The 27,086-nt window shown below is 44.1% G+C and overlaps 1 protein-coding gene across 3 annotated transcripts in view; it reads right to left on the minus strand.

The window, feature by feature from the left end:
- The window catches only part of LOC116843307 (beta-1-syntrophin), a 277,140-nt gene that overhangs the window by 15,746 nt on the left and 234,308 nt on the right, over nucleotides 1-27,086 (minus strand). For all 3 annotated transcript variants that reach the window (XM_032813643.1, XM_032813642.1, XM_032813641.1), the window contains one exon: nucleotides 9,366-9,589. In XM_032813643.1, the coding sequence (XP_032669534.1) occupies nucleotides 9,366-9,589 (224 nt within the window). The remainder of the gene's footprint in view (nucleotides 1-9,365; nucleotides 9,590-27,086) is intronic.

Genomic DNA, 27,086 nt, shown 5'->3' on the forward strand with positions numbered 1-27,086 from the left:
TGATCAATGGAAAGACAAATTTCTCTCTCCTTGGAATTCGAATCTTGAAAATTAGATTAGCAGACATATGTTTCGTATTCATCATCTTAACTTGACGATTTTAAGCTTCTCAAAACTGTACTGAATGTGTCGCAAATTGAATGACATTATCAACGTTATTCTCGCGCGATTTTCGAATGAGATTTTTGCGGCCGCTGTATTCCCCGGGCAAATGTGTATCTGCAAGTTGATAAGCAATGCAACGCACCATCTCGAGCTCCGATCAAGAATTCTGTTTACCTGCAATCTCCATAAATATACCAGGCCGGGACGAAAAACACAGCATCCTTCTGCGGCAGTTAATTGAAGAATTAAAAATGAAGATGGTCGGGTGTTATTCTTTGTAGCAGCTAATTAGATCTGAATTGCTAGACGGGAAAAGGTGAGGTGGCTTGGAGGAAATTAAAAATTATCTAGGTAGTTTAAGAGATGAATGCACAGCGCTCCTTTTATCATCAAGTATTCCTTATTAGTCGTCGCTTATCAGACTCGCCGACGGAAAACTTGGGGAACTAATTGATTTCCCGCAGAAGAGCGGTTGTATGTTGAATCACCTCGCAACAATCGAGCACTTAGCAGCAAATGGTGTCGTCAATCCGCTTCACTGACCTCTTCAGCTATTCACAAAGGCGATTAGAATAAGAGGATGTCGGGTTGTTGGTAAAATTACATGTCTCGAGGTTGTCAAAAATCCGCCTTGCTATGTGTCGTCATATAATGCTAGTGACGCATTCCCGTGCGGTTTCTTCTTTTTGAAATCTTGAGAGGAAAAACAAACTGACAAACGAGAAGTGCTCCTGGATGAAAAGTGAAAAAAAATGCGTGCAACTTAAAAATGGCCGCAGCGCTCCGTTTCTCGTGACGTAATGCGGTATCCAGTTCCGATGGTACATCCGAGTTATAAATCTCCCGTGTCGTGCAGAAAAAGTGACGGTGGTTCGAAAACTCCTGTTGAGCTGCGAGCTAATCCGAATTGATGGCCGCACAGCGCACTACACCAATAATAAATAAACGCACGCCTGTGAAGGATCTTCCCACACACGTGCGCACACCTAATCTGCACGACGAATGCTGAAACGACTTTCAACCTGTGGATGCCCAAATAAGTCGTGGGATGCTGCAAATGTATTGGGCGGCAGAATGCTGCTGAATATAAATTACATCGCGCGGCACGAAGCTAATCCCGAAAAATTGAGAAGTGCACGCACATCCAAATAGAATAAATCATTGTTATCGGCCCCCTGAGCTCATGAGTTTAAAATTATGTAGTTGCCCGAAATTCGTCGGGCGATTTAATTTTGCGGCCCATTGATTTCCAAGTTAAACTTTTCGTATTCAGATCGAGCTTGTGCTCTGCACAAACTGTATGAGCCAAAAATTCAATTTGGTAACAAATTAATTCGCTCGAGAGCAGAATTCCTGAAGCTCTCGAGCTGATGACAAATTTGCTTTGCAGTTTAATTTAATATAGTAATTGGCATTGCGTACTTAAGAGAAAACAGTTTTCTCGACAATTTTACACCGACTATTAAAAGGTACGTTCGCTCATCTTTTATTTTGCCGCCGTTACCAATATTTATGAGCGTAGTTTTATTATGTAACACACACATATGTGCACTAAAGCCCGAACTTTTTGTATGAAATGCATATTCCAAAGAATACATGGACTAAAGGATCTATAGCTGGCATTCCGAAATATGATTGGAACACGTACTATAGCACGAACACAGAGGAAATCTTAAAAAGGAGAAAGAAAACACAGTTTACGAGAAAAGAGAAATAGGACGGTGTGTGCTTCCAGCCGATAAAAAGTCTCCGCCAAATATTCTCCATTCGAATTGCTGAGCGCAAGATCCAACGATCCAAAGCCTCGCCATTTTCGATATGATATACCGATTACAGGATCACCTCGGGACAAAAATTTCAAATCGAATCCACACTGTCGCGTATCGATCGCGCGTGTATATTACCCTGTAGACATTTATTTCGCGGAGCTTTTCGGATTTGACGGATTAGAGCGGAGCTTCTCCTGGAGGATATTAATGCAAGCCCGGGAAAGGAGGAAAGGGGCGGGAAGGAAAAAAAACAGCGAGAACGAAACGGAGGGAAGGGAAGAGGAGCTAAGCGTAAAAATTGCAGATAGATAAGGGTGCTAAGGGCGCCATTCGTCTACCTCGCGGCTGACAGGTACGATAAAGTTTCTTTTACACTGAACTAACACTGGCTTAACGCACTTCTTCTAGAACGAGCAGTGGCGCTAAGGATATCGTGGAAAAGTATCCTCAGCGCGTGTCCTAAATGCGACTTACTAATTCTCACCACTTACAGTTTATCAATCAAATATCAAATGGGACTAATTGAAAACAAGCTAAGAAAGTAACGGATAGACAGTCAGAAGCAAATTTTAATATAAATTCGTGCAGATATCAGGAATAAATTCCTCTCTCGCGCAAAATAACATCCTAATTACACGAAATCTGATTACCTATATTCTCTCTTTGCAGAAAATCGCGAATACTCTGGTTCTTTGTGTATCCCTATAGACAAGTGTAGAACTACTCGTCTCACTTTTGCTGATCACATTTATCCCTTAATTCCACTCCGACCGTCTGATGAATCATTCTTCATGTTAATGATTTTATTATGCTATCTATCTAACGCGCGTTCTTGTGTATTCCATTTCGTATTTTCCTCCGATACTCTTATCGCATTCTTACAATCATTAGGCCTTATTGGCTGGGCGTAAACGCGCGACTATCTCGACGGCTGGCACACACCAACCGCAGGGAGAATTTCAGTGAGAGTACGTGATGGTTGAGATGGTTGGAGGTGACGGCGGCAGCACGACACGTAGGGACGAGGGACGGTCTGATTCCCGGTTAATTAATAGCAAGTGATTAATCGTCAGAGCCGAGCTACCCTTGTCAAACAAACCTCCGAGCAGAGCTCGTACGTGATCTGCAAATACGAGCGCAAAGGGAAAGATGTAGAGTGCATGGAGATAGAAAGAAGGGATGTTACGGATGAATGAGACGCGGGTATCTCCGTCTGCGCGCATGTGTGTGTGTGTGTATGTAAGAAGAAGGGAGAAATACTCGAGTTATATAATTTTATTGTCTTCTTCGTGGCAAGGACGGGAAATGAAGTATTACAGTCGGGGGAACTTTTTAGAAGACACAGGAGAGACTTTTTTATTTGCGTGCGTCGCGATCGTCATTAGACATCCTTGGTCTTTCGTGCGCGAAAGTCAATTAGCCTAACGAGATTGGAAGGTCCGCGGCACGTAAACAATCCCGCAAGTGAAATATTCGCAGGTTCAAACGGAAAGAAAAGGGAAAAAGTACGGGTCAATCGACCTAACGAAGGTCCAGGGGATCGTAGAACGCAAATAAGCTCTCACTAGGATCTCGAAATAAGCCCCGGCGACGGACGGGCTTGCGCGGCTTGCGGTGCGCTTCGTGATCCGAGAAGATTGCACGGTCACGGTCCTTAAGTTTCGTAGGCGCTGTGCCGGGCCGTTAATTACGATCACCCGCTCGGTTAATCACCGCGTCGGACGCGGCGACAGTTTAAATGGCGGGCGACGGCGCGCACCGTGTAAGCAAGACCGCGAAGTGAAGTTCTGTGGATGTAAATAATGAAACCCCGCGTTTCTCCTCGCGGATTAATGGGCGCGGCTTTTGAGCGGTGCTCTTGAGAAAATGTCGTCTTAGAGATTTTCACGCGGCTTCTCACCATTGTACGCTACACCGGCGATTTTTCATCGCACTGGGTCAAACACGAGCCATTAATGTTCCATAAAGCAACGTTTATTCCTCGACGTTTTTTGTCGCAAGATTATTGCCATAACAAAATTAACAATGATGTTTCTCAGAAAGATTTAACGACGTACGTTTCGAAATTAGACTAGATAGATTGATTTAGATTGCTTTTCCATGTGACATCCCCGATCATACACTGAAAAAATTATTTCTGCATTTGGAACTAAAATTTTGACACGTACAATTACATTATCATGCTTTTTGTATCAAGTAGAATGTATTAGTGTGAAAGCAAAACATACAATTAAGTTTACAATTGCCAAATTTTATTCATTTAATTGATTAATTCTGTTAGTTACAATAGAAATAAAGCATCGTCGATTAAGTTACTCTAAGCTACGTAAAAATCGCCTCAAATAAAAATATTATTTTATTGATAAAAACTCTCCCATTTCTTGCAACATTTTCTTTTCCTGTAAGAGTTCTAACAATATCATTTATTTCAACAAAATCGGCCATTTTTCCCAAATGGTGAGGCGCATAATTTTTATATTTATATGTATTTTTAATCTATTCATAAATACCAAACATTTTATCGAAATTTATATGTATTTTTAATCTATTCATAAATACCCGCAATTTTATCGAAAAATAATTTTTAAGGTTTCCAATGCCACAAAATTGGACTAAACTTGGTCATACTTCTAAATTCAATTTTTATTGTCGCAATACCGTAGGTATCAAAGGTATTGAGTACTGATAAAAAAACAAACGTGATTTCTATTTTCATATTCACAAAGCAGAAGATAGATGCTGATACCAAGAAAGTTGTTTACCAAAATCAATTATTATTTTTAATCGTCATTTTGGAGTGCATAAGTTTGGTGGGATTAAAGCGAGCCATTAGCTAGTCCATTAATTATTCCATACGATTAATTATTCTATCGCAACACGGTGACGGTTTAAAGAAGCAAGAGATAATTCCCGGACGGCGACGCGAAAGCGGTTTCGCTCGAGGAATTTCAAGTTAGTCGAGATTTAAAGTGGACTTTAATGTGTAGTTCGCGACGCAAATTATCTCGAAGTCAGCTTTAAAACTAAAGCTCCTTTAAATTTTTTGTAAGCCGCTTTCCGCGATGCCGAGTCCCGTAAATGAGATTCACGATTGAGGCGGTAAATTGAAGCAGCGTTTCTGCAAAAAAACAGTAACTCCTCCGGAGAAATGCCCGCCTCTGGAAATGTTTCAAGGAAAGTGACGAACACTTGACGACGCAAATATTTTAGAAATAAATTTTTATCCGCTTTCACAGACACTCCGCGTCAAAGAGTGACATTTAAGAACAAATATTGATGGAATTATTTAGGCGCGTAAGAAGAGATATCTCTGTTTCATAATAATCCAATTGAGAAGTCCTCTCTGTATACAGGATAAATCGTTAGAAATAATTAGATATCTTCATAAATATAGATTGTGCAGAAAATGTTTAAGGTAAAGGTTAAATAATTTTGAAGGGACTACATTTCGGTCGTCGGAAAGCTCTGTTCTTAATCAGCTGTAATTGTAGAGGATAGAAAGCAGTATCCAACGATACTGTAGCAGCTTGACCGTGACCTTGTAATAAAAAGACCCAGAGAAACAGGAAGAGTAACAGGTAGGTCTTCACTCGAAAAGTTATTTTTCGTTTAATACTTACCTATTACTTATTAGACAAAGATTAAATACTCTGTTTTAAGCATTTTGCTATAAAATCAATATTTACGAAGATATCTTAGAAGGCAGTTTCTGATAGGTAGTAGCTGTATAGGAGGATACTGTACAGTATAATGATGAAAATCAGCCATAAAATTGTGAAGTTAGGGAACCCCCGTCATATCAATGATACCCCGGGAACATCTCGAAATGATTGCAACTAAAACCGATCCTGTTATAACAACACTGATCTCGGCCACTCGGCGTTTGTCCCAACACGAAGTTGACTGAATAAATATCCGCATGCGAGTAAATAAACAACGTCTAAATAAATCGATCGCTCGAACGTATATTAATACGACGATGCAATAGTGATCGCAATCCGTTCGAGTGTGCAAATAAACAAATACGACGGACAGGTAGGTAGGTAAACGTCCGGAGAACGAGACGTTGAAATCGATTGTACACTGATATCGAGAAGGGGAAGGAGCGGAAATAGGTTGCAGAAAATGTCGTCGCAATAAATACATTGGAAAAAGTAGCGGCGGAAGCGACGTTCTCCCGTTACGACAATGTAATATTGCGCATCGAGCAGCATCGCTGATTACGTCTTTCTAAACAAATAGACGTTTATTTAATTAAATTCATGCTCTCTTATCGCGTGCCAGCCGTTACACTGCGAGCATTTATTCGTATTGTAATGGTAAGAAATGGAATCATGCCCTGTCTGCCTCTTCGTTCACTTCGCACCATCGAAACGTGCCGATTCGACGGCTGCGTCGTATCGGTGTCCATTATTTTTCATCTTTACATCTCCAAACATTATATTTTCGAAACTTTCCATTATGGAAAATCTCTGGGGAAACAAACAGATTTGAATTTTGAAAGCACGTGAGCGCCAGATCTCTGAAAATCGGTCTCCCCGCAGGAATATCAGAATTCCAGCAATCTGATAAAAATGAAGGGACTTAACGTTACGTTAGATCGTTAATATATTAATATCTCTAACGCGTGATCTAATCTACATTATCGTTCTATTAATTTCGGAGCCGTTATTGACAAATGCTCTGTCGAGATATTTGTTCGCTCGGTTATTTACCAACCCCGGCAATCCGCCATGAAAACCGAAACCAATCGTGATTAGTGCGTGCAGCACAGCCGCAATGATTGCGAAAGGACGTTACGTGGAATTAATAAACGTACGATCGATGTATTTGTTTAAACACCAGTTTATCCATCCATGCAAAATCTCGTTATCCAGATCCGCTGGTAGAATTCCTGCGCGCATTACAAACCGATATGGCTGTGACTATCACCCCCTCAGAGGCCATTTTTATGACTGTTTGCAACTGTTACGAAAGATAATATACACACGCAGTATTCTCGGACTGAATTGGAGAAGAGCATACGTCTGTACATTTCCAGAGGCTAGAAAAAGAATTTTTTCTTGAAAATACAAAAGAACTTTCCTATTAGTTGCGGAAATATGAAAAAATATTCTTTTAAAAAATTAAACGACACCAAGCCTCAGTTTCGTTTCTTTAATAAATTCAACAACTCAATTTACTCAAGTCTTGCGCAAAGATTTCACGTGAAAATAACTGATAAATAATGCAGAAAGCTATCTTTGACCTTCCGTGCGTGATTCGTTGGTCATTTCTGGGCAGTACCACTTTGCTCCCCCTGTATGAGTAAAAGAAATCGAAATTTTGTCTCATTACTTAAGGTCTCTATTTTCTATTCAAAACGTGCTCCAATATTTGTAATTTTCTTTTTCGCGAGACACGGAGGAAAGCATAAAGTTATTGGTTGTTTGATTGTTTCTAAAATGATTCATGGGAATTACACGAAAGATTAGTAAGATACATAAAGTCGGAAGTACCATCAAAGCTTCTCTTACATCAGTCAACTGATCCAATTGTCTTATTCTGGTTTTTGAAAAAATTATTATAGCAAATAAACCGACTAACGTTGCAGCTTGTAATATTTTTGGATGTATCTTCGCTCTGTCAAGAGAATAAAACGCACAATATCGTCGGCGTACGTTCAATGGTACTTCCAATAAGCTGTATCATCCTCAAATCACAAAGCTAATGGACGATGAATTCCATAGAATTGCAGATTCTTCCAAAGCAGATCCAATGGCTGGAATCAGCACGACGAGTAATTAGACCTATCTCCGTCGAGTCCTCGGATCTCGCGTGCACTCGCGCAGCTGGACGATACTCTATTAGTGCCGGTATAATGTCGCATCGGCGATGATTGTAAAACGAATCGCGGGAAGCGGACGCTAAAAACGATTTCGCGAGCCGGGCACGTAACGAGCCTCGCGATGACGCCATGCAAACAGTCGGCCGGATGTATAATAGTCTTAATTAAAATGGCGGTCTAACGAACATCGCTAACTGCGGTAATCCGACGTGCCTCATTGGTAATCCTCCGACCACACCACCGAACACGAGTGTGTAGCGATAGAGCTTGCATACCAGGGTACGTGCTAGGATACGTGTCCGCAATGTCTCGTCCTGCACCACCATTTCCGCATATGGCTCGCCAAATTACGTCGGATTAAATACTTTTATAAATAAGCCCTTAATTACGATTTTTGCACAACCAGAAATCCCTTTAAAGATTTATTAAAAGTGAACAGCACGCGTAGAGAGAAAGAGAGAGAAGAAGAGGGAGAGGATAAAGGACGAGTTTCACGTGAATGTTACAGTCTCTCAAGAACTGTTTGCCTCATCCCATCTTCTTGTTGGAGGACGAGAGAGAGAAAAATTCCCATAATAAATAATTAATAACAGACTTGTCGCAGAGAGGCAAAATAACTTGTCATAATGAATCACGGATTAGAGAAAATATTAATAAAATCTGTCTCACACAAGTTCAGAGTCTGTTAACAAAATCTTCCTGTCACGAGTTCAGAATCAGAAACGCAATCAATAAAAGATCAAAGCCAACGGTAGGCTCAAAGGACTGAATGCTGGAAGATTGTAGGATCGTAGAATAATACGGCCGGCGTTATCAGTGGCAATAGCGAAGCCCTGTACTTAAGGTTGTTGCATCGCATCCCGCCAGAAAGAACTCGTCATGTTTCTCCCGTGAGCGCGCGACGTCGGTGAATTTTTTACGCTTAATTTCCCGGCAACACGTACGGTGGCAGTCTCACGCCGTGCTAGCGCAAAATCGACGAGACGTACGTGCTACGACGTGACGCGGCCGTAGCCCGCGTTGGCAGCGCAATACGTGGCTCGTTTCGCTCGTAAGCACGTTCCCGCACCCCCTCTGACCGCCGTAGTCGATACGGGATCTGCGCGATACGTGAATTGTCCCGTTAATGACGCCGGCGGCGAGTTGTTTCGTGACTTAAGTTCATAAGTGGACGAGCACATCGGCCAGAAATAAGGTTAAAAGTACAGCCAAGGCCGCAGTATTCACAGCTCGATCTGACATTTGGTCATCTTTAGTTCACCTTAAGATGATTTGAGACCCATTTCATTTGGCCATATGTCACCCTGATGAACTTTTAAGCTCAACTGACGATCAACACTTTGAGCGCGAAATACTTCAGAGCTAAATAACGATCGTTGAGGACGAAATACTTTGAGCTTGTAAGACAATCAGTGAATGAAATAATTTCTTGAAAAATCGAGAAACAATGAACCGAGACAAATGAAATCATATTTATTATTGTCGCTGTAACACGTAGAAGGACATGAGTCGTCTATGTGTTCACAGCACTCATAACTTTTTAAACCTAAAATCGTAAATATGTAAATATTATCTTAAAAGGTACGATTTTAAGGCATCACGGGTAAAGAATTTTTCAGAAAGAAGTGTAATGTTCTCGAGGTCATAATCACTGTGACACTCACCGTGTCGCGATAAGCGGGCAAGTAATACTCGGGGAAGCCCAGGCTTCTGGACTCCAAGGTGCGCATTCGTACAATCTGAGTTCTCGTCCTGAAACTGCACCAAAGACACTGCGCCATCCGCCGGTGCATCCACCGGCCAGGCCAAATCCGCTGCCGGCTCCTCGCGAGGTGCTCGCACTGCTTCCGGCCCCGTCCTCGCTGCTCTCGCTGCTGGCCCGTCCGTTCTGCAAGTACACGTAGTATATCTTTTATATGAATATTCAATCTTCAATCCAGGACAAAAGGAAAATCCCGAGCGCCAGGATGCCCGGGGGAATGGACACGATGTGGATTTTCAAGGAGAAAGAAACAGGCGAGATTTTTTTTCGGAATGGAAGAGTTGAAAATTCCAGATATCCCAGGTTCCAAAGAAAACTCCAAGTTTCACGGCTCCGCGAAGGAAAGATAGATAATTGAATGGAAAAATGAGCGGGGAGAAAAGTAATGGCTACCATTAATCACCCCGTGTGTGAAGTATTGCTAATGATCGTGTGAAGACACTCCGACGATCGATGAGACAAAAGGAGGAGTTATAACTGGAAGAGTTGGGATCCAATTTCATGGAGAAAGGTAGTGTCGCGGTCGTCCATTTCTCCGCTTTATTTCTGTAGCGCGATGTCAAGTGGAACGTGACGTTCGGCTACAATTACATTATTGTGCAGTGTCTTGACGTTCACCCCGCGTTCGTGACATACATGAGCAACATTCTCCCGTCTCGGACGCTGACACTCGTGGATTGAGGGGCTATCGCTATACAAAAATAAGAAAAACCGCGATCGGATCGCGAAGAAAGGAGAAAGAAAAACTGAACTTCCGACATTTATTGAATGAGTGTATCAATGTCTCTGCGCAAAGAAATTGGAGAAACACAAATTAACAGCATTCTTAAACATAGAGGGTTTCATTCAAGAAACTTCCGTTCATTTAAAATCTTACCTATCGATAAAGAAGACGTGCTCTCTTAAAGTGAGTCGGTGAAACATCATTGAAAGCAGTAAATATATACTGATTTGCAGCTATAGGTACAGCATTGAAACTGCTGCACTCAGTGCTATACTTATAACTGATATCAGTGACTATTCACTGATTCACTTTAAGAGAGTGAGATGACCTTTCGTGTGTAAATGACAAAGTTAAAAAATCGCTGTGCAATGTTACATAATGCAACTTGTCACCTTAGCGCATCTTTTCCCTCTGACGAGCAATTCTACATATTTGCAAAGTTTCATTAAAATCAGAACTTCCCAGTTCGTTCCCTTGTTAGTAGGATCGCAATCGCGTTGAAGTCGTAGAGGAGCAACCTAAGAAGAGCACATTAATCTTAAACGACTTCCTGCCCCTTTCTCTTGGCGAAGGATCAAACTTCGTCCTTGGCTCCTCTCCGTCCGCTAAAGCCCCCCCGCCCGTAGGAAAAGTTGGCGTAAGTAGCGACGTAAGGAGATACATCCCATGTACGAGGAGAGACTGAAAGTTCTGACGAAGTCGCTCTCTCGGTCGACGAACGACGTCAGATCGGAAAGTTTATCCGGCAGATTAAAAAACTCCACGCGACGACCGTCGAGCTAGTTCAACTAGTATTTTATATGAAAACAAAAATGTCGTCACACACGAACGCAGGCGCGCCTGTTTTATCGGGGGTCTCTCCGAGAAGGCGGCCTGCCTCTCTCTCGAGGATCTCAGCCCTCTAATACCTCGGCCGTTTAGAGGGAGTTGCGAGTGGTTTTCCGGCCGCTGAACATTCCAAACTCGAGATATTCGCGGCTCGCAAAATGAAGTCACATGGAGGAGGATCGCCTCGTTGCTTCGAAATACCGGGAATTATGAAACCGAAAAGAAATCGATAATCAGGGCGAAACAAAGGGTGGACGAGGGCGCGAGAGTGGCGGAGGTTTCGGCGAGCCAATGTCCTGGAATCTCGAAATCCGAGTATCATTGCTTGCTCCTTTTGCTTTCGGTACGTTTCAATGCCCCGCAGACATCACAATCGTCGACGCCTTATCGGCGCGCTCTGCGACGCCGATTTTCTTCGTCGCAGCAACCGTGAAATCGAGCGAAAAGGGCGGAGAAGGGAGCGACGTCGCGCAATCTATGGCGAGGGTACCAATGTGGAATCAGGCGAAAAGGGAGAAATATTAAACGGCCGGGAGAGCGAATGTCTAACGGCATTCGCGGTGCGGTGGGAGCGAGAAGAGAGGTCGATCGACGGGGTCGGGAAAAGTTCGGAAAGCGCGAACGAGACTCGAGAAGGAAGGAAGGTTATCAAGCAGGAAGGAACGGCGACACCTCGTCCTTTTTCATTCTGCCTCCGCAGGGACGCCCTCGATTTGCATCGTCGACGATTCTCCGTCGGAGATAATAAAGAAACGCCTTGGGAGAAATTATTGGCAAGCAAGAGATAGATGCCTTTTGTCCCGACTAAAGGCAAATATTGAGTTAACTACGGAGCCAACCGGCTCTCCCGCGACTCACTAATGTAAGAAGTGCGACTAAAGAGGACGGATCTATTGTGATCAGAGCTGCAGACGGGCTCTCCCGCTGTGTACACGGCAGCGTGAATCGAACCTAACCGGCTTTTGATTCGCGGCTCGCTGGCCTTCTATACGAAACAAACGATAACGCGTGATGTACGAGGTTTCACATCCTCCCCCTCCGTGTGTTTCGCGCGCGCTGAGGATATCTCGCCAACGCTCTCGTATCTTCCAGCGTTCCTTCGTTCCACGCGTTTCGGCGGATCTACACGCGCCACATAGCACCTATGTGCCGATCCGAAGTTCGTTCCCTTTCGCTCTGTGCTCCTGTTATGTGCCGCTCACGCCGTCCTTCTTCTTCTTCTCTCCTTTTTATTTCTACACTCACCGTCGAGAATAACTGTCGCTGTTTACACGCGAACGTGAAACCAGCGCGATCCCCGCGTCCGACCCTCCTCAGCAACGTATTGAGCGCCGTACTTTTGTTTACGAGCCACCATAATACAGGTGTAATCGCGGCGATATTTTCGCGAGCATTAATCCCGACTGTACATTTATCGAGGAACCAAGGATTAGAGCAAGATTAAATGCAGGATATCTCTATCCACTCGCAGCTGTAGAGAGCTGAGAGAGCTCAGCGCGAGATGGAAGAGATCTCATGGCCCTTTCCTAAATCATCCCGGCTAATTTCGCCTAATCTTTATGCCGGCAGTAAAATAACAATTCCTGGCTAGAGCGCAAATGCGAGGTCGTGGCGAGCTATAGTAACAAATCGCGGTCACACGAGGAGGCGAAGAAAGCAACTCGCGGAGAAAGTGCATCGCAAACAGCCCGACTCATCCCGATCCATCCTGCCACTGGCAGGGAGTACTCGTCAGTTCTCCTAAGTGCAGATTTCACGGCGAGTTGCAGTGATCCCAGAAGTGAATTGACAAAAACATCGCCGCATTAAAGCGGGATTAATGTCGAAAAGCCTCGGCGCGCCATTATTGCGGGCAACGTTCCGGCGTACAGCCGCATTAAGCACGCGAATTCGGGCACTCGCCCGCAATGATGCGTCTTCGCGGTACAAAGCCCTCGGTGATATATCGTCGTTATAACTTCAGGAGCAGTAACGTGATTTTAACTAGGGGACGAGCGCGATTGCACTTCCATGTGTATGCAAATCCTAATTGCCGATAATTCCGCGATCCAACCGGCCCTCCTTGTAATTTAGGTGATTGTGCGCGAGGACTTCCGGCATTTCTCTCCTCCTCTGCCCGACACTTTTGTAAAATCAGTTCTCCCAGAAGTTTTATCAAAGCTTCGGCATCAGCAGGGTGATTCAGCTGTGAATGCGACGCGATTAGGTCGCGAGACATTTCAGCGCGGCGCGGACTCATTCGCGGCAGGAATCATTCAGGGATTCATTTTCTCATTCAAGAAAATATCTTCCTCACAAGTATCAAACACGCGACGAACGTGTTTCGTTGCGAGCTTATCGATTCAGCGAACGTGAAAAGCCGTCTAATAGCGCGCAGAGTCGACGCGAAAATACTCGCGATGACACATTTCCTGGCGTTTCCGTTCGATGCGCGAAAGGAAAACGCAGCCCGGCCCCGAAAGTGGAGCGGCGGAAAATAACGGAGTCGTAAACACGCTCAAATGAGCGCAGCGAGTAAAACGTTCGGTACTGCCAGCGTTCAAACTCAAATTGCGCCAAGGGGTGGTGAGAGACGACTGGAAGGAGGGTGAAACGGCGAGAGATGTACGGCCGCCACCGGGGTGGCGCACTCGTAAATGTTGCGATCCTCTGAAATCGACTTAAAATGAGTCACTGGGACACGGCCACGATTTGCTTCTGGGTTGTCGCAGCTGTTGTACAAACTGCGCGTGTTTGCGCGACGGAACTTTCATTAGAGTTTTCGACGCTGTCGCGCGACTGAAATTCAGATTTTGCCTCTTATCTCGAAATTTACCGGAGTTGGACAATCAGCTGCGCAAACAGCCGAGGAAATTCGAAACGGAACTGACGCGCGCGCGCACACACACGCACACACAAAAATGTCGTCGCACTTCAGTTTCTCCGAGTCAAGCGAGGTGTACACTCGATCATTGTCTTACGGTTCGCTGCGAGAGAAAATCCATTACCCGGCATGGTGAAGCCCACATTACTGTCGTCTCCTTCCGCGTGTTCGCGTTCTCGTGGCGCGATATTAACGTTTATATCTATTCATCCTCGCGCGGCACTAAAAAAAGGCGCGCGCGCGTGTGTTGTTCCCGTGCGAAAATAGTGAGCGAAATCAAAATGTGTAACGGCAGATAAAACGAGCGCGCGCGCGCGCACAGTTTTACGTTGGCGTGACTGCGAGGAAGGACACAGCGGCTTTTACTGTACGTACTGCTCGTAGTTGTAACCATTATCCTGTGATGATGCGATCATCCGCCGTGTATCCGCCGTTACGTCCTTGCGACGCCGGCCTTAATGGAAAGCACATTAGGAGGTATATCTCTCATCTCGTACGAGGAGGGTGGGTGAACGTGGCTGAGGGAACCGAGGGGGGAGCCAGCCAGCAGTGTTAGCCAACCCGACAACGCTTCCGCGCAAGCGAGTGGAAACGTTACGATATCGTTCTTAAAGTCGTCTGTCCGCGTATTTACGGTGCTACCCGGAATAGACCGAAGGTACCTTTAAAGGGGAACTTACGGCCACTGGAAAGTAGAAACGAGTTTCGTTTGTATTCAGCGCAAAATTATTACTACGAAGGTCGCAATATTCACTTATTAACTCTTCTCCTCCTCCTCCTCCTCCTCCTCCTGCCGACCCACCAGTCAATTTATCTCGCCTTTAACTGAAATCTCGGCGCTCGGTGAATGAGCTTAAGGTGAAACTTATTTTGAGAAGGTATTGCGTTTCTTTTGGAGCCGTCACTCGTGAATTGCAACCACTCGAGGTAAACTGTAATAATTTTGTCGAGATTAGAATCCCAAGCAGTGCCTTAAATAATTAAATAATATAGAGGAAGATCTAAAGACGATTCGAAGACGTTCGCGTGTAATTTTGAACACTCGGAAATAATAATTACCAAGAGAGAATATCTTGCAGATCTAAATATTCGCCGGCCGAAATCGATCTCATGATCTAATCGATCTTCTATTTTCGTTATTTCTATTCCTTCGATATCGCAGATAAAAACGGAATTGTGAGGAAGTATTGACTGAGTCAAGAAGCAAAAAAGATGCCGCATATAAATCATCACTCTATGTCAAGTGTCAAAAATTATGCTCATTGGTCCTTCATCTTCATTGATATCGTCGAATATCTCTAAAGTCCAAAATAGAGGTTTACTGTTTTAAACTATCGTCCCACGAAAATGGTAGCGGCACGAATCGATATAAAACGTCGCACCGATGCGACGGCGCAATTGAATTGATAAAAATACAAAAATCGAGAAGCCCCGGGCTCTAAGTCCACAGACGTGCATAATTGCGGAAAGTATTATTAGGACCGGTGACCTCGGAAGACTCCACCGCCAGGACATAACCGACGAATTAATTTTCCTTGGCAATTCAATTACGCCTTAATTGGGTACGACGAAAATGAGACCGCATTAAAATTGCAAGCGTCCAGACGGAGCTGGAAATTTTCCCGGGGATTTTGCCTCGTTCGCTTTTCCGACTCGAATGACCGACGAATCTGGCTGCCGAGTGTGTCGTCGCCGTGTTTCCCGTCAAATTCGTGAATTTCAATGCTGCGGAGTAGCGTGTAACTTCGTTTTTTCATTTGACTCCACCAATCACCGCGCCAAAGCGGGGTTCACGACTTGGCTGGATTTACGACTTGGCCACCCGCAACGATAATTTTGCCAACCGCCAACGGCAATAAAGAGAATATAGGATATCTTCAGAATGATAAGGCTGAATTCTCCCTCCCCTTCCCAAAAAACGTTCTTCCTTGGAAACATCGACGTTTCGTCTTGAAGCCTGGTGGACCACGATATCACGTATCCATCGTTCACACAAACGCAAAAGTGCCAATCCCACATACCGTGTCCCACCTATCTACCTACCACGTTGTGCGAATACACTCGCGCGAGTATTGACACACGTACGCACATGCACAACGACGCTGGCAAACGAACACGTACACGATCGTCTCTTGATCCGTCGTTCCAGCCGCAGTTTGCTTAGCATTGCTGATGCACTATCCACTTCCGCGCGGAGAGTGAGATGGATATCGCTGGGGAAGGGTGGAATATAGAGAGGGAGAAAGGGACAGAAAGGACGAGAGGAAGGTACGAGGGAAGGCCATATAGATGGGGAACACCGGTGTCTGTGTTTGAGGACCGATAGTGGCTCGCGTTCTAATTAATAACGAGTTCCTCGATGCGGAGGTTTGCAGGATGGACCGTGTGTGAAAGAGCTTTCAGGAATCGAGTGATCGGACGGCGAAGAGTCGTTACTCCGTCAGAAGGAGCACTTGTTAAAACGGAAAGGATTGCGCGAGCTGGAAACTTCGCTGTACTCTTTGCTATTGGCGAAAATTGTTCGAGTCCAATTTGTATGTGTATGTGTATGTGTGTATAAAGATCTAAAAGAAACTAAAGGATTTTGATGAATCAGATTTGGATTCTATTTTAATGAACGGTTTTTCATTTTCCTTTCTTGCTTTTTTAACAAACTCGAAATGGTGGTGATTTAAAATAATTAAAATAATAAAAACAATGTTTTTTTTTAAGAAGTACATCTAGATTTTTTTACTCTATATTGCTATTTTCTTGGAGGAATTTTGGAAAACGGAATACAAGATATATCTAATTTATATTTGCTATGAATTAAAAAAAATACAATTGCTTAAGTAAATTAAAAGGAATTTAATATTTTGTCACGAAACCACAAAATTTTTACGTATACTTAAGGAGGTCAATAGACTCATTGGTCAACGTCAAGGTTGTCCATAAAAATAAAGTAAATGACATCCCGTGTGCTCTTTCCAACGGCAAAAAATAAATTACTTGTTTTCATATTTACATAGTTATTCTCGTCTAAGAACTGAAGTGCTTTAGTCATGATGTCGAGAGTTAGCAATCTTTGCTGAATCACCCCGAAAGCTGATCGCTGATGCGACGACGTCTCGCGCGGGTGTAGGTGCGCTTACACACATAGGACTCGGGTATTTGCACACATAGACGAGTCTCTCGCGCCTCTTTCGGCCGTGAGAAACACAAGGATTGCGGAAAAGGGGTGTTGGCGGGGGTTGAGAGAGTTGAGATAGCGGTTAGCGGCGGGTTTCCCTTGGAAAGGCGCACCGAATAAATACCAGCGGCCGGACGGAATCGCCGATTGGCCGGCTTGAGCGATCGGAAAAGCCTGGCCCACTCGGCATACCCTCAGCATTCACCCTCTCCTCCACGACGATGCTGATTCCGCATTCCTCTCACTAAGTTCTATTCTTCTTGACCCTTGAAACTGTTCCCAGTTAGCCGGGACGGGAGGACTTTCGCCGGTAAGATGGAGAGAAGACATGGGGGCGGTGCGGGGGCAGAAGAAAGATGGCAGCAAGGACGGCGACAGGGGTAAGTTTATTGTCGCTCTTTACAACGCCATTACCTCGCGTTCAGAGGAGGAAATTGAGCCGTGAATGCTCACGGCAAAAATTCGCATTTCCATCGCGAAATTCAAGATACTTCTCGCGTCGGTCCGAGACGCTAAGGAAGAAATGTCCGCCGATACCCGCTCGCGCAATCGTGGCATTGTCGTTCTAATTTATCGCCGGGGATTAATGCTATCAGAAGCCGCGCGTGTCACGCAAAAAGCGGACACGATGCAAAACCGGGGAAATATGGCGAGTCGCGTCTCCCGAGAGATTTATCACGAATTTTCTCGCAGATTTCTACAGCGCCGCCGTGATCTTGCCGGGATAAAGAATGGCGGCTTCGATGTCCCTCGTCGCTCTAACACGTGTCAGTAAAACCTTTTTATTTATCCGGTCGCTTAATTTTATATCTGACCACGAACGGGAGGGTATTGCAAAGCTGCGCTGTATTATCCGACGGGAATAATTGAACGGCGCTTTAAGTTTCGGCCAATTACGTTAACTTTGGGTTAGCGAAAAAATATGCGGGACTGCGCGCGCGCTCGCGCGAGCAAGCGGCTTTTCTGTGTGCGTGTGTGTGTGCTCGGATTAATTAAAATATACTTAAATGGCGTACCGTTAATTTTCGACGGCTAATTTAATGCCCACTCGACCTCAGATTTAATCCAACTGCTACTCACTCAGAAATGCGCGAGCAAATTGCTTCGAAACTCGCCACCATGTTCATATTTCATATCCATTTAAAAGATCCGAGGACAATATGTCGGATTTGCTCGCTAAAACACAATAATCGGGGAATCTCCAAATTCTCATTTCATCTATTATACATACTCGGAGAAAAAGTATCTGAGAAATATTTGTTCGCGGTGGATACTAATAACATACTTATTCAGACTAATATGTAGAGTATTTTTTAAATATAAAATATGTATTTTTCCCAAATCTTAAGAAAACCTTATATTTTCACGAAAGCAACTGTTTATTCTACTTAAATAAAACAACTCAGATTTACCCTAGTAGAAATCTATGCAGTTTTACTAGATATCTAATCAATTACTGTCTAGTATTATTGTTATAGTTGTATCGAAACTGCGCAAAAATTGGAAAGGAACTAAACATAGTTTTATTAAGTTTTATATCGCATACACATGTGCATGATAAAAATTATATTGTATAGAGACGATGTAAAGAATAAGTGAACGCGTAGCAACATATAAAGCAAGGAAGTTGGAGGAAATCTGGAATTTAACAAAACAACACGCTATAGCAGAAGTGACAAGTAAGGTTAGAATTGAAAGTGAACAAACGACAAATGGGCTATATATTAATGATATAGAATTGTATTGTGACAAAAACGCATTAGACTATCTTAGAAAGCATCTTAGATTTCTTGTACAATTGTGGACATAAAGATTGTCCAACTTTTTGTTGGCAACGTAACCTAAAAATTATCCAATGAGAGAATAGTACAAAATATAGTAAGAAATACGTTTCTTATATTGGTCTATTCGGTTATATTCTGAAACTTATTACAAAAAATCAGACATTATGTCTACGACTGTACTGACTTTTATTAAAAATTAAAATTGTACAATAAGCAAGCATGCACATAATATCCATTATTACTAGCGCAAAACTGTCCATTTTATGAACAATAAATTTGTTTATTAATTGAATGAATAGTTTCTTTGTCCAATTATTGCTCAGTTCTCGGTCAATAAATGAGTTCAGATATTGCGCATTTTTTGTGCACAGTAACTGCAGACAAAGCGTTACATTTTGATTGGGAACAGTTTTATTCGTTAGTTACTGGGCAAATGTTAATATAACTGTCCAGTAACTGCTTACAAACTGCGTGAAATTTCTACCAGGGTAACTAAATGTATTATTGATAATTGCCGAATAAATATTTGCTATTTTTTACTCTCTCTTAATGTAATAAACATCTAAACGATTAAAAAGCTCTTTTTTTTTTTTTTAAATGTATTCACTTTTAACATTTTCTCTTGGAACATTATTTCTTTGATCTTTTAATTTTTTGTAGCTATTCTTAACCTCTTCATTTCTTCAGCATTTATATTTCATACAAAATTACTGTACGCTGTACTAAATTATTCTGTGCAATATCTTGAGTAAGTAGTTATGTAAAATGCATGTTAGTATCGTGCTATGCAGCGAAGCTCTAAATTTTTATTTTCCCTCGCACTATAAATTTCGTGATTAATGCAGGTACTCGGTTTTCTAAATTTTCCACGTGTGACAAGTTATAACGTCACTTCGCTTGAAGCTACCGCTAAATTGGACAATGACATTCCATCTTTTAGAAATCAAAATCCTTTAAAAAGAGAACATATCGCTTGTGAGAGAACACGATCCGCCGCGAGAAGTGGGTCATTTTATTCTTCTCTCCTGATCTTGTCGAAAGTGCACCGTAGTGGTCGGCTTGCGATTCTTTTGCACGGCACTCGCGACTCGCGAGTGTGTACTCCCGACGCACTGGAATCCGTCGCACGCCTTTCGTTGAACCGTTAAGCGCCGTCGAAATGACCGCGAGTGCGATGCGGTAAAGTGAATAAAAAGCGATCGACGTCGGACGATGACTGGACGCCGCAAGGGGAGCAAGAGGAAAGCGGAACGACGCGAGTGTGGTGGGATTCGTCGGTGGACGGCCCGACGTCGCTGGACATCAATGCGAAATGGTGAGTGTGCAATTTGCACGTGCACAAAGAGCCGTATTATGCGGCGCGTATTTAAACGTGAATCGTACACGGAAAAAAAAACAGCAGAGTTGGCCCACAAGTGATATCTCGTTGCGCCGACCAGATTCAATAGTAAAGTACGCGGAACGACTAATTATGTGGTCGCTGCAACCACAGTAACATTGCTGAGTTACAGTGACGATATCTGGTTACTCGCAAAGCGTATCTATGGTGAATGTCAGTCCAACCGAATCTCTGGTTGCCACAGCTGGATGACGCGCAACTACACTGACGTAGTTGTCGTACCGAGATAACTGGACCATATCCACCATACACATTGGTGGCGTCACACAAAGATTACTAGGGTGATGCAGTTGTGCGTACTTCCAAACAACAGTTGCACGTACTTGAAAAAGATTCAGAGATCAATAGCATGCGGTAACGCGCGCTTCAGTTTTCAAAAGAAGATTATGCACAGCCCGCATGTATAATAAATAGAAAGCATACAAAAATATTCTTTTCTCTTGTATATGACGGTGATGAATAATTTGCCGGTGCGCGTGACGATCTGCCATTATTTAATGAGTCTTCTGCTTTGATGTTGTCGTCTATCTCTCATGAATAATTTGACAATTAGCGCTTTTATATGCAATGCAGAATTGTTATTATATGAGACTTTTCTCGCGATGCGCGTTTTACCAATATTTGTAATGAATTCATGTCATCGTTATTATTGTTTGCCTACCCAACCCACTAAAAGCCGTTCAATTTCGCTAAAAACGTAACAGTTAAATACGTCTCGATCAAAGAGCCGAACAGAAGGCATAAGAACTGAGTAAACAGAAATTGCAGCGTGATTGAGAACAAATTTATATCTAGACTGCGAAATAAAGCGATCGTTCCCAACGTCTGCTCGATTTTCATGAAAATTATACATAATAGCTCGTTGCTGCTCCTCCAAAAGTGTCGGATACCGAAATTCCATGAAAATTCGTTTATCGCAAGCGGGCAGACACGGCACGACAAAATTAATCGACGCCATCGATGCACTTTGACGTGGAATTTGAACGCTCTTCGCACTCGATATATTCTCATTATTTATTTCTCTCGAAACGGCCTCTTTTCCAGCACGAGCGATCGCTAAATTGCGAAAGGAAGTCATTACGGATGACAAGTTAATTGCGCTCTTTAAGGAGGATCCCGCCTCTCTTGCATAAAGTGCCCCGCATAAAGTCACCTTGAATACTTCAACTTTTGCGCGGATATCATAGTGCTTCCCTTTCACATGTATTATTTTTTAATAACGTCTCTCTGCAACAAAATGGTATACCCAGCTAATTTCTCATTGGTTTGTTAATATTATATACGAAATTAAATATTATCAACTGAGAAATTAACGGAAATTGTGTGAAACGATGGTCCACTGTTTACACAGAAGACTGGGGGAAGCTGCGCTCACGGCAAGCAACCCTCAGGAACCCAAAGCGGAGGAAGCGATCATGAGTTTTATATCGCCGTGTTGCAGCCTCAATTTCATGTAATCTCCGACCTCCCTCCCCCCGTGTCAGTCGTCGTGCCGTGAATCACGATTCGGGGAAACGCATAGTCCGTGTCACCGCGGCGCCAGTCAGGATCGGCCATCACGAGCGTATCTCTCGCGAGATTGACACTTTATTGCGGGCCGTATATATACGAGATTAGGAAAGACGACATTCCGCCATCCACCTATGCTCGGACTTTCCGGGCGTTACTTCCGGCGGCGTCGCCGATTCAATATGTGAACTTGCGCTGGATTTATCGGTCCGCCTCGGCGGCCGTGACTCGTATTTGCGTCACGCCTCTTCTACAAATCGCCCGGCCGGGCAAGATGTCGCATTTCGTTTCCTTCCGGCGTGGAAACCTCCGAAACACACCGCGCTTACACGCTCACACGCGCACCGATCGCGGAACAATCGATACAGTGTGTTCAAATTGTAAAACACGCTTGGGACGGAATAAAATGGGCTGCCTCGTGCTGATACCGAGACGCATGTCTCGGAAGAAGCGACGTTTAAAGAGAACAATGAGGGTGTTAGGTCAGGTTACGTATGTAAATGCGTTGAAATTGTTAAAGCGCGCCGCGCTCGCGGGGGAGAGTGGATCTGGTATTGTATTGTCGGATTTAGCGGCGCAGTTGTATCAGGGCACAATGGCTCTATAGAGGTATTATAGAAGAATGGCTCTATAGATGATAGATTTACACATCAGACTGGACGCATTAGAAGCTACATTCATGAGTCCGCGTGCGATTCGTAAGATACTTACTTGTAAATGAAACAATCCGTTCGACATCAAGAAAGAAGTGTAAAGGAGAAACCAAAGGAAACAGAACATCAACCAAAATTGCACACGAAACTTTGGGACCAATTGGCCGGCAATTGACCGCAACGTGATGGTCTCGTGTAGGGCTAAAACGAGGCTGAACTCGAAACTCCGATGATTAACTTAGTCCGAGCGTATATTCGCTCGCTAACTAACTATATTTAACAAACAAAAAACTCAAGCTAGCAGATCAAGGACCACGAGTGACCTGGATGTCGATCGATCTTCTCGTGAGAGAACCACATAACTGACCTCGCGCTACGAATTCCGCGATTTAAAAAATAACCCTTAACCAAATCATACGCGCGGCACGAATTCCTACCCGAATTCCTCGTACGTGATACTTGGTCTGATACTACCATCCCCTACAATTAAATATTTTACTGAACTGCATACTACCGTGCAGACAGATCTGCACGGTCTCTCCTTCTCTCTCTTCTCCCCAACTCCCGTGAAAAGGATTGGGGTTGAGTGAAAGTGATGGTGTCGATTCTTTCGAGAAGTCATCCTCCCAAGACTTATCTCCAATACTGAGGCTAAGATACTTAACGAATAAGGGGGTCGATACTAATAAAATCCTGAGAGTATCATCACGGATTATCCATGCTACCTCCGAAGAATGGTTACAGAAGGTTCCGTCACGTTACTAATGCTTCTTTCATCCTTTGTTAATGAGAAAATGAAAAATGGAAAAAAATCCAATTTTCATGGGAACTAACCTATTGCAAGTTGTATCACAGTGTCCTGGTGGAAATGTCAGTTGAATACTGGAACGTAAATTGGTGCCGAATAAGGAAATTGGGAAGTATACTAAGGAAATAGTAAAAATTGCGACAGTGACGTTTCTTTCATCTCTCTTTTGCGAAATACATACATAGTATAAAATATCTCATCTTCACGAAAGCTGACCTATTTTCGTAAATCACGACAATGATGCTTCTTTCATCTAAGAGAAATGAAAAAGTATGAAATCATGATGGGAACTGACCTATCGTAAGTTGCATCACCGCTCATGTCAATATCAATGAGCAGCCAAATGCACTGAAACGTAAGTTGGTGCCAAATAAGGAAATTGGCACGATTCGATCGAACTGCATATGCCGCACAGCGTATGTGCGCCCCAGGAGCTACACGCAGTCCAACAGGTAGAGAGGTAACTGCTATAATCGTCTAACACGGTTGACCAGCAAGAGGATCGAAAGCGACGATAGCGGACGCCAACCGGAAATCGATTGCATCCGACGGCAAATAAAATAAATCGACGATTTAAGCGCGACGGCACACGCAGTATGAACGACATTAAGCCAAATGACAGGGCGTTACAGGGTGACAGGGGAACACACAGTGGGCGCCCAAAGTGGAATTCGGCGACGATATCGGTCGGCGTTTTTCACGGCGGTTTTGAGTATTTTTTCGCGGCGTTTTTGTTTCCGTTATGAAAACGCCGCGCGCGCGCGCGCGCGATCGGCGTGCTTCCCGCGTTTCGTTTCGCGGGGCACGCCGCTGTTCATAAAATGCAATATCCAGCTTTACGAGGTGCCCAGCACGAACGGCCGCGCTCCTAAATAATGATACAACTCGTTCGGCCGGTTGATCACGACGCGATGTGCCCGGGGAAATCCATAAACGTTGCTTCGCTTCGCTGGATTACCGGCGGCGGCGCTTAAATATCCCATCGGATCGTTAATTAAATGACACGCGCCGATCACAGGGTCATGGATCACCAATCGATAAATTCTACTCGGACGCGCGGCGATCGCCGGCGCGCTAATTAATGCGATGCCGAACTATTCGCGCCGGCAGAGAGAGAGAGAGAGAGAGAGAGAGAGAGAGAGAGAAAGCGCGAGCGGGCGTTCCGTTTCGCGACAGATTCGAACGATAGAGCACGCGATTTATGCGAGTGTAAATATCGGGAATACAATGGGGGCAATATTTGTCCAAGCTGCGATATGAAACGCGCGCGAGCGGGCGCGGTAACGTCGATATGTCAGGATTTCGCGCGGAAGGTGTGAGTAAAGGTCAGTCGTAAGGTATCGAAACGATAAACATTTTTCAGGAGGTCTCAGAAGAGCTCACGCATCCGCTGAAATCATCAACTTTTCCTCCGTCAATATTTTATCGTTTTAAAGAACACGAAACTCCACCGTTGACAGAATCGACGGTGCGAAGTTCTGCATTTTTATCTTCGGCGAATCACTTCCGATGCCAATGAAGACCTTTGTGAAACTTCACTTCGTGCCCTCCCTGGTAAATGAAAAAGCGAGAGGATGAGCGAAAGTTAAATTTCTGACAAACGCATGACAAACGTGACAGAATTTCCTGTTAGACGCCCGTGTGAAATTTTTGTTTCTGTTTCTCATTATATATTCTAACGAGGTTGACACTCGTGGAATTGCGCTGGCCTCACCGGCGGCAGAATGTTGAAAGGACAATCGGCGAATTAAATCTGGCTTGTCCGTTGTGCATGATATAAATCGCGAGCGAGTTTACTGTTAAACGCGCCCGGCAGATGGTCAATTTTAATTGACGAACAATTCCGCGCGCCAACCTCGCCGACTATTTATTATCATTATAAAGCACGCGCGTCGGGCAGAAATCGATTGTATTGAAAATTTTCGATTGAACACGTCACCGTGGAAACCCGAGATGCCACGGTTGATCTGCGCTCCCCTATCATCGTGACATGAAACTGAGCCGGATGGAGCTTTAACACCAAACACCTAGTTACGCCGCGCGATCGATAGCGATCAAATTGTGATTTTCATCAATCAGCGACTATTTATTTGCTGAAATCATAGATTCGACTCGCGCGCGCCAGGATCGATTCGGAGCTGCCAATTAAATATCGCCGCCGCCGGCAGGATAACCAGCAGACGACACAGTTGATCTTTCCATCTTCCGGCCAGCGTCTCGTGCGTGAACGTGTCACTCGCAGAGATCACGACGCAGCAGGTGAACGCGCAGCAGCGGCGGCTTCGTACATTGGCGGCACCGAGGCGTCGACGTGGCACACTGATGCTGCTGCTGCTATCGATCTGCCGATCGTGTAACCGGGCTGGAATCGATAACTAATACGCGAAGCCCACCACCGGATGTCGCCTTGTTGATAAAGGACCACCCAGCGAACGCCGGCGGCATCAAGGACACCGCAGGAGGGCCGTAGGGCACGGCGGCTACCGGCACATAATTGATTGGCATTAGCGCGCCTGATTGCCCGGTCGCCCTCCTCCAAAATCGTCCCGTGGGCTGCTTAAATACTGGCCGACGTCTCTCTGAGCCAGACAGCACGTATTTGAGCGGTCGCGACAGTAATCAGGCAATATGGTGCGCGCGCGCACGCGATCCAAGGAAGGTCGATCGACGAGGGTTGTGGATACGGGCTCGTCCGTTGCTTTCCCATAACGTCGACATTGAATAATCCAATACCTGCGGGCCGGCTCTATTGTCACAGGATGTCTAACACCCTCGCTTCCTCCCGGTCACACGTTCTGCCGTTACTGGTGATAGGTATAAGCCATGCCGTGTAAGATCGAACGGTATAAATCGCCTTCGATCGCGCGTAGAGGATCAACGTCGGAAAAACGGGGAAATCAGAATTGACGTGTGCACGCCGCAGTGGTGAACAATCGACACTCGGTAAAACGCGGCTGCGCACGTGCGGGTGCTCCTTTTACCGATTATTGGGAAACAAAAGTCATCCTCGGCCTATGTCGACGTCGCTGGGGGTGAAAGAGCAGGCGAACAGTTCGATAAACGAGATAAGAGAACTGCACCTGATGTGAACCAAGTTTCCCGACAGAACTTTGAGAGCAAAGCCGTAAATTCAGGTACGGCATTTATGAAGCATAGAATGTCAATTAAGATAAAAGTATGCACGGGAAAAATATTTCAGTGGAAATTGGAACAAAATTTTTCTAATCTTCGAATATACCGAATTATCGGAATTACTACATATGTTTCAAAATGTTGCACGTTTTTACCTTTTACTACAAAATTATTGTAATTACTGAATGTTTTTTTTATATCAAGCGCTTCAGGTATATCGTCAGATTTATTATCTCTATACTCGTTTATATTGCAACTTCAATATAGCTCAGCTTTACAAAAAAAACGTTGGAAAGAGGAATGTAATTTTCACGTAATTTTTGCTACATTTTCTCCGTGTACAACGCCTGAACACTAATAACACTGGTACCTAACTCTAAACATTCTTATTACTTTGGTTTTCAAATACGAATATTTAAATACTTTTAATATACGAGGGTGGTCTGAAAAGTTTCCGACCTAACAAAGATACAAGTCATTTTTTCTGAAAATTGTTTTTTATTTTTCAACATAGTCTCCTTGTAAATCTACACACTTCTCCCAGCGATGCTCCCATCTCTGTAACCCGTCGAAATAGTACTCGGCGTTTTTCTCTGCAAAATAATTGTTCACGAAGGTGATTGCCTCTTCATTTGACGAAAATCTCTGTCCTCCGAGCGCAATTTTTAGATGAGGGAACAAAAAGAAGTCGCTTGGGGCTAGATCTGGTGAGTAAGGTGGATGGTCAAGCAGTTCAAACCGTAATTCGTGGATT

Source organism: Odontomachus brunneus, unplaced genomic scaffold, assembly GCF_010583005.1.
Source record: "Odontomachus brunneus isolate Ranch 3 - 2012 unplaced genomic scaffold, Obru_v1 Obru_scaffold_031, whole genome shotgun sequence".
In the NCBI taxonomy this organism is placed as follows: domain Eukaryota; kingdom Metazoa; phylum Arthropoda; class Insecta; order Hymenoptera; family Formicidae; genus Odontomachus; species Odontomachus brunneus.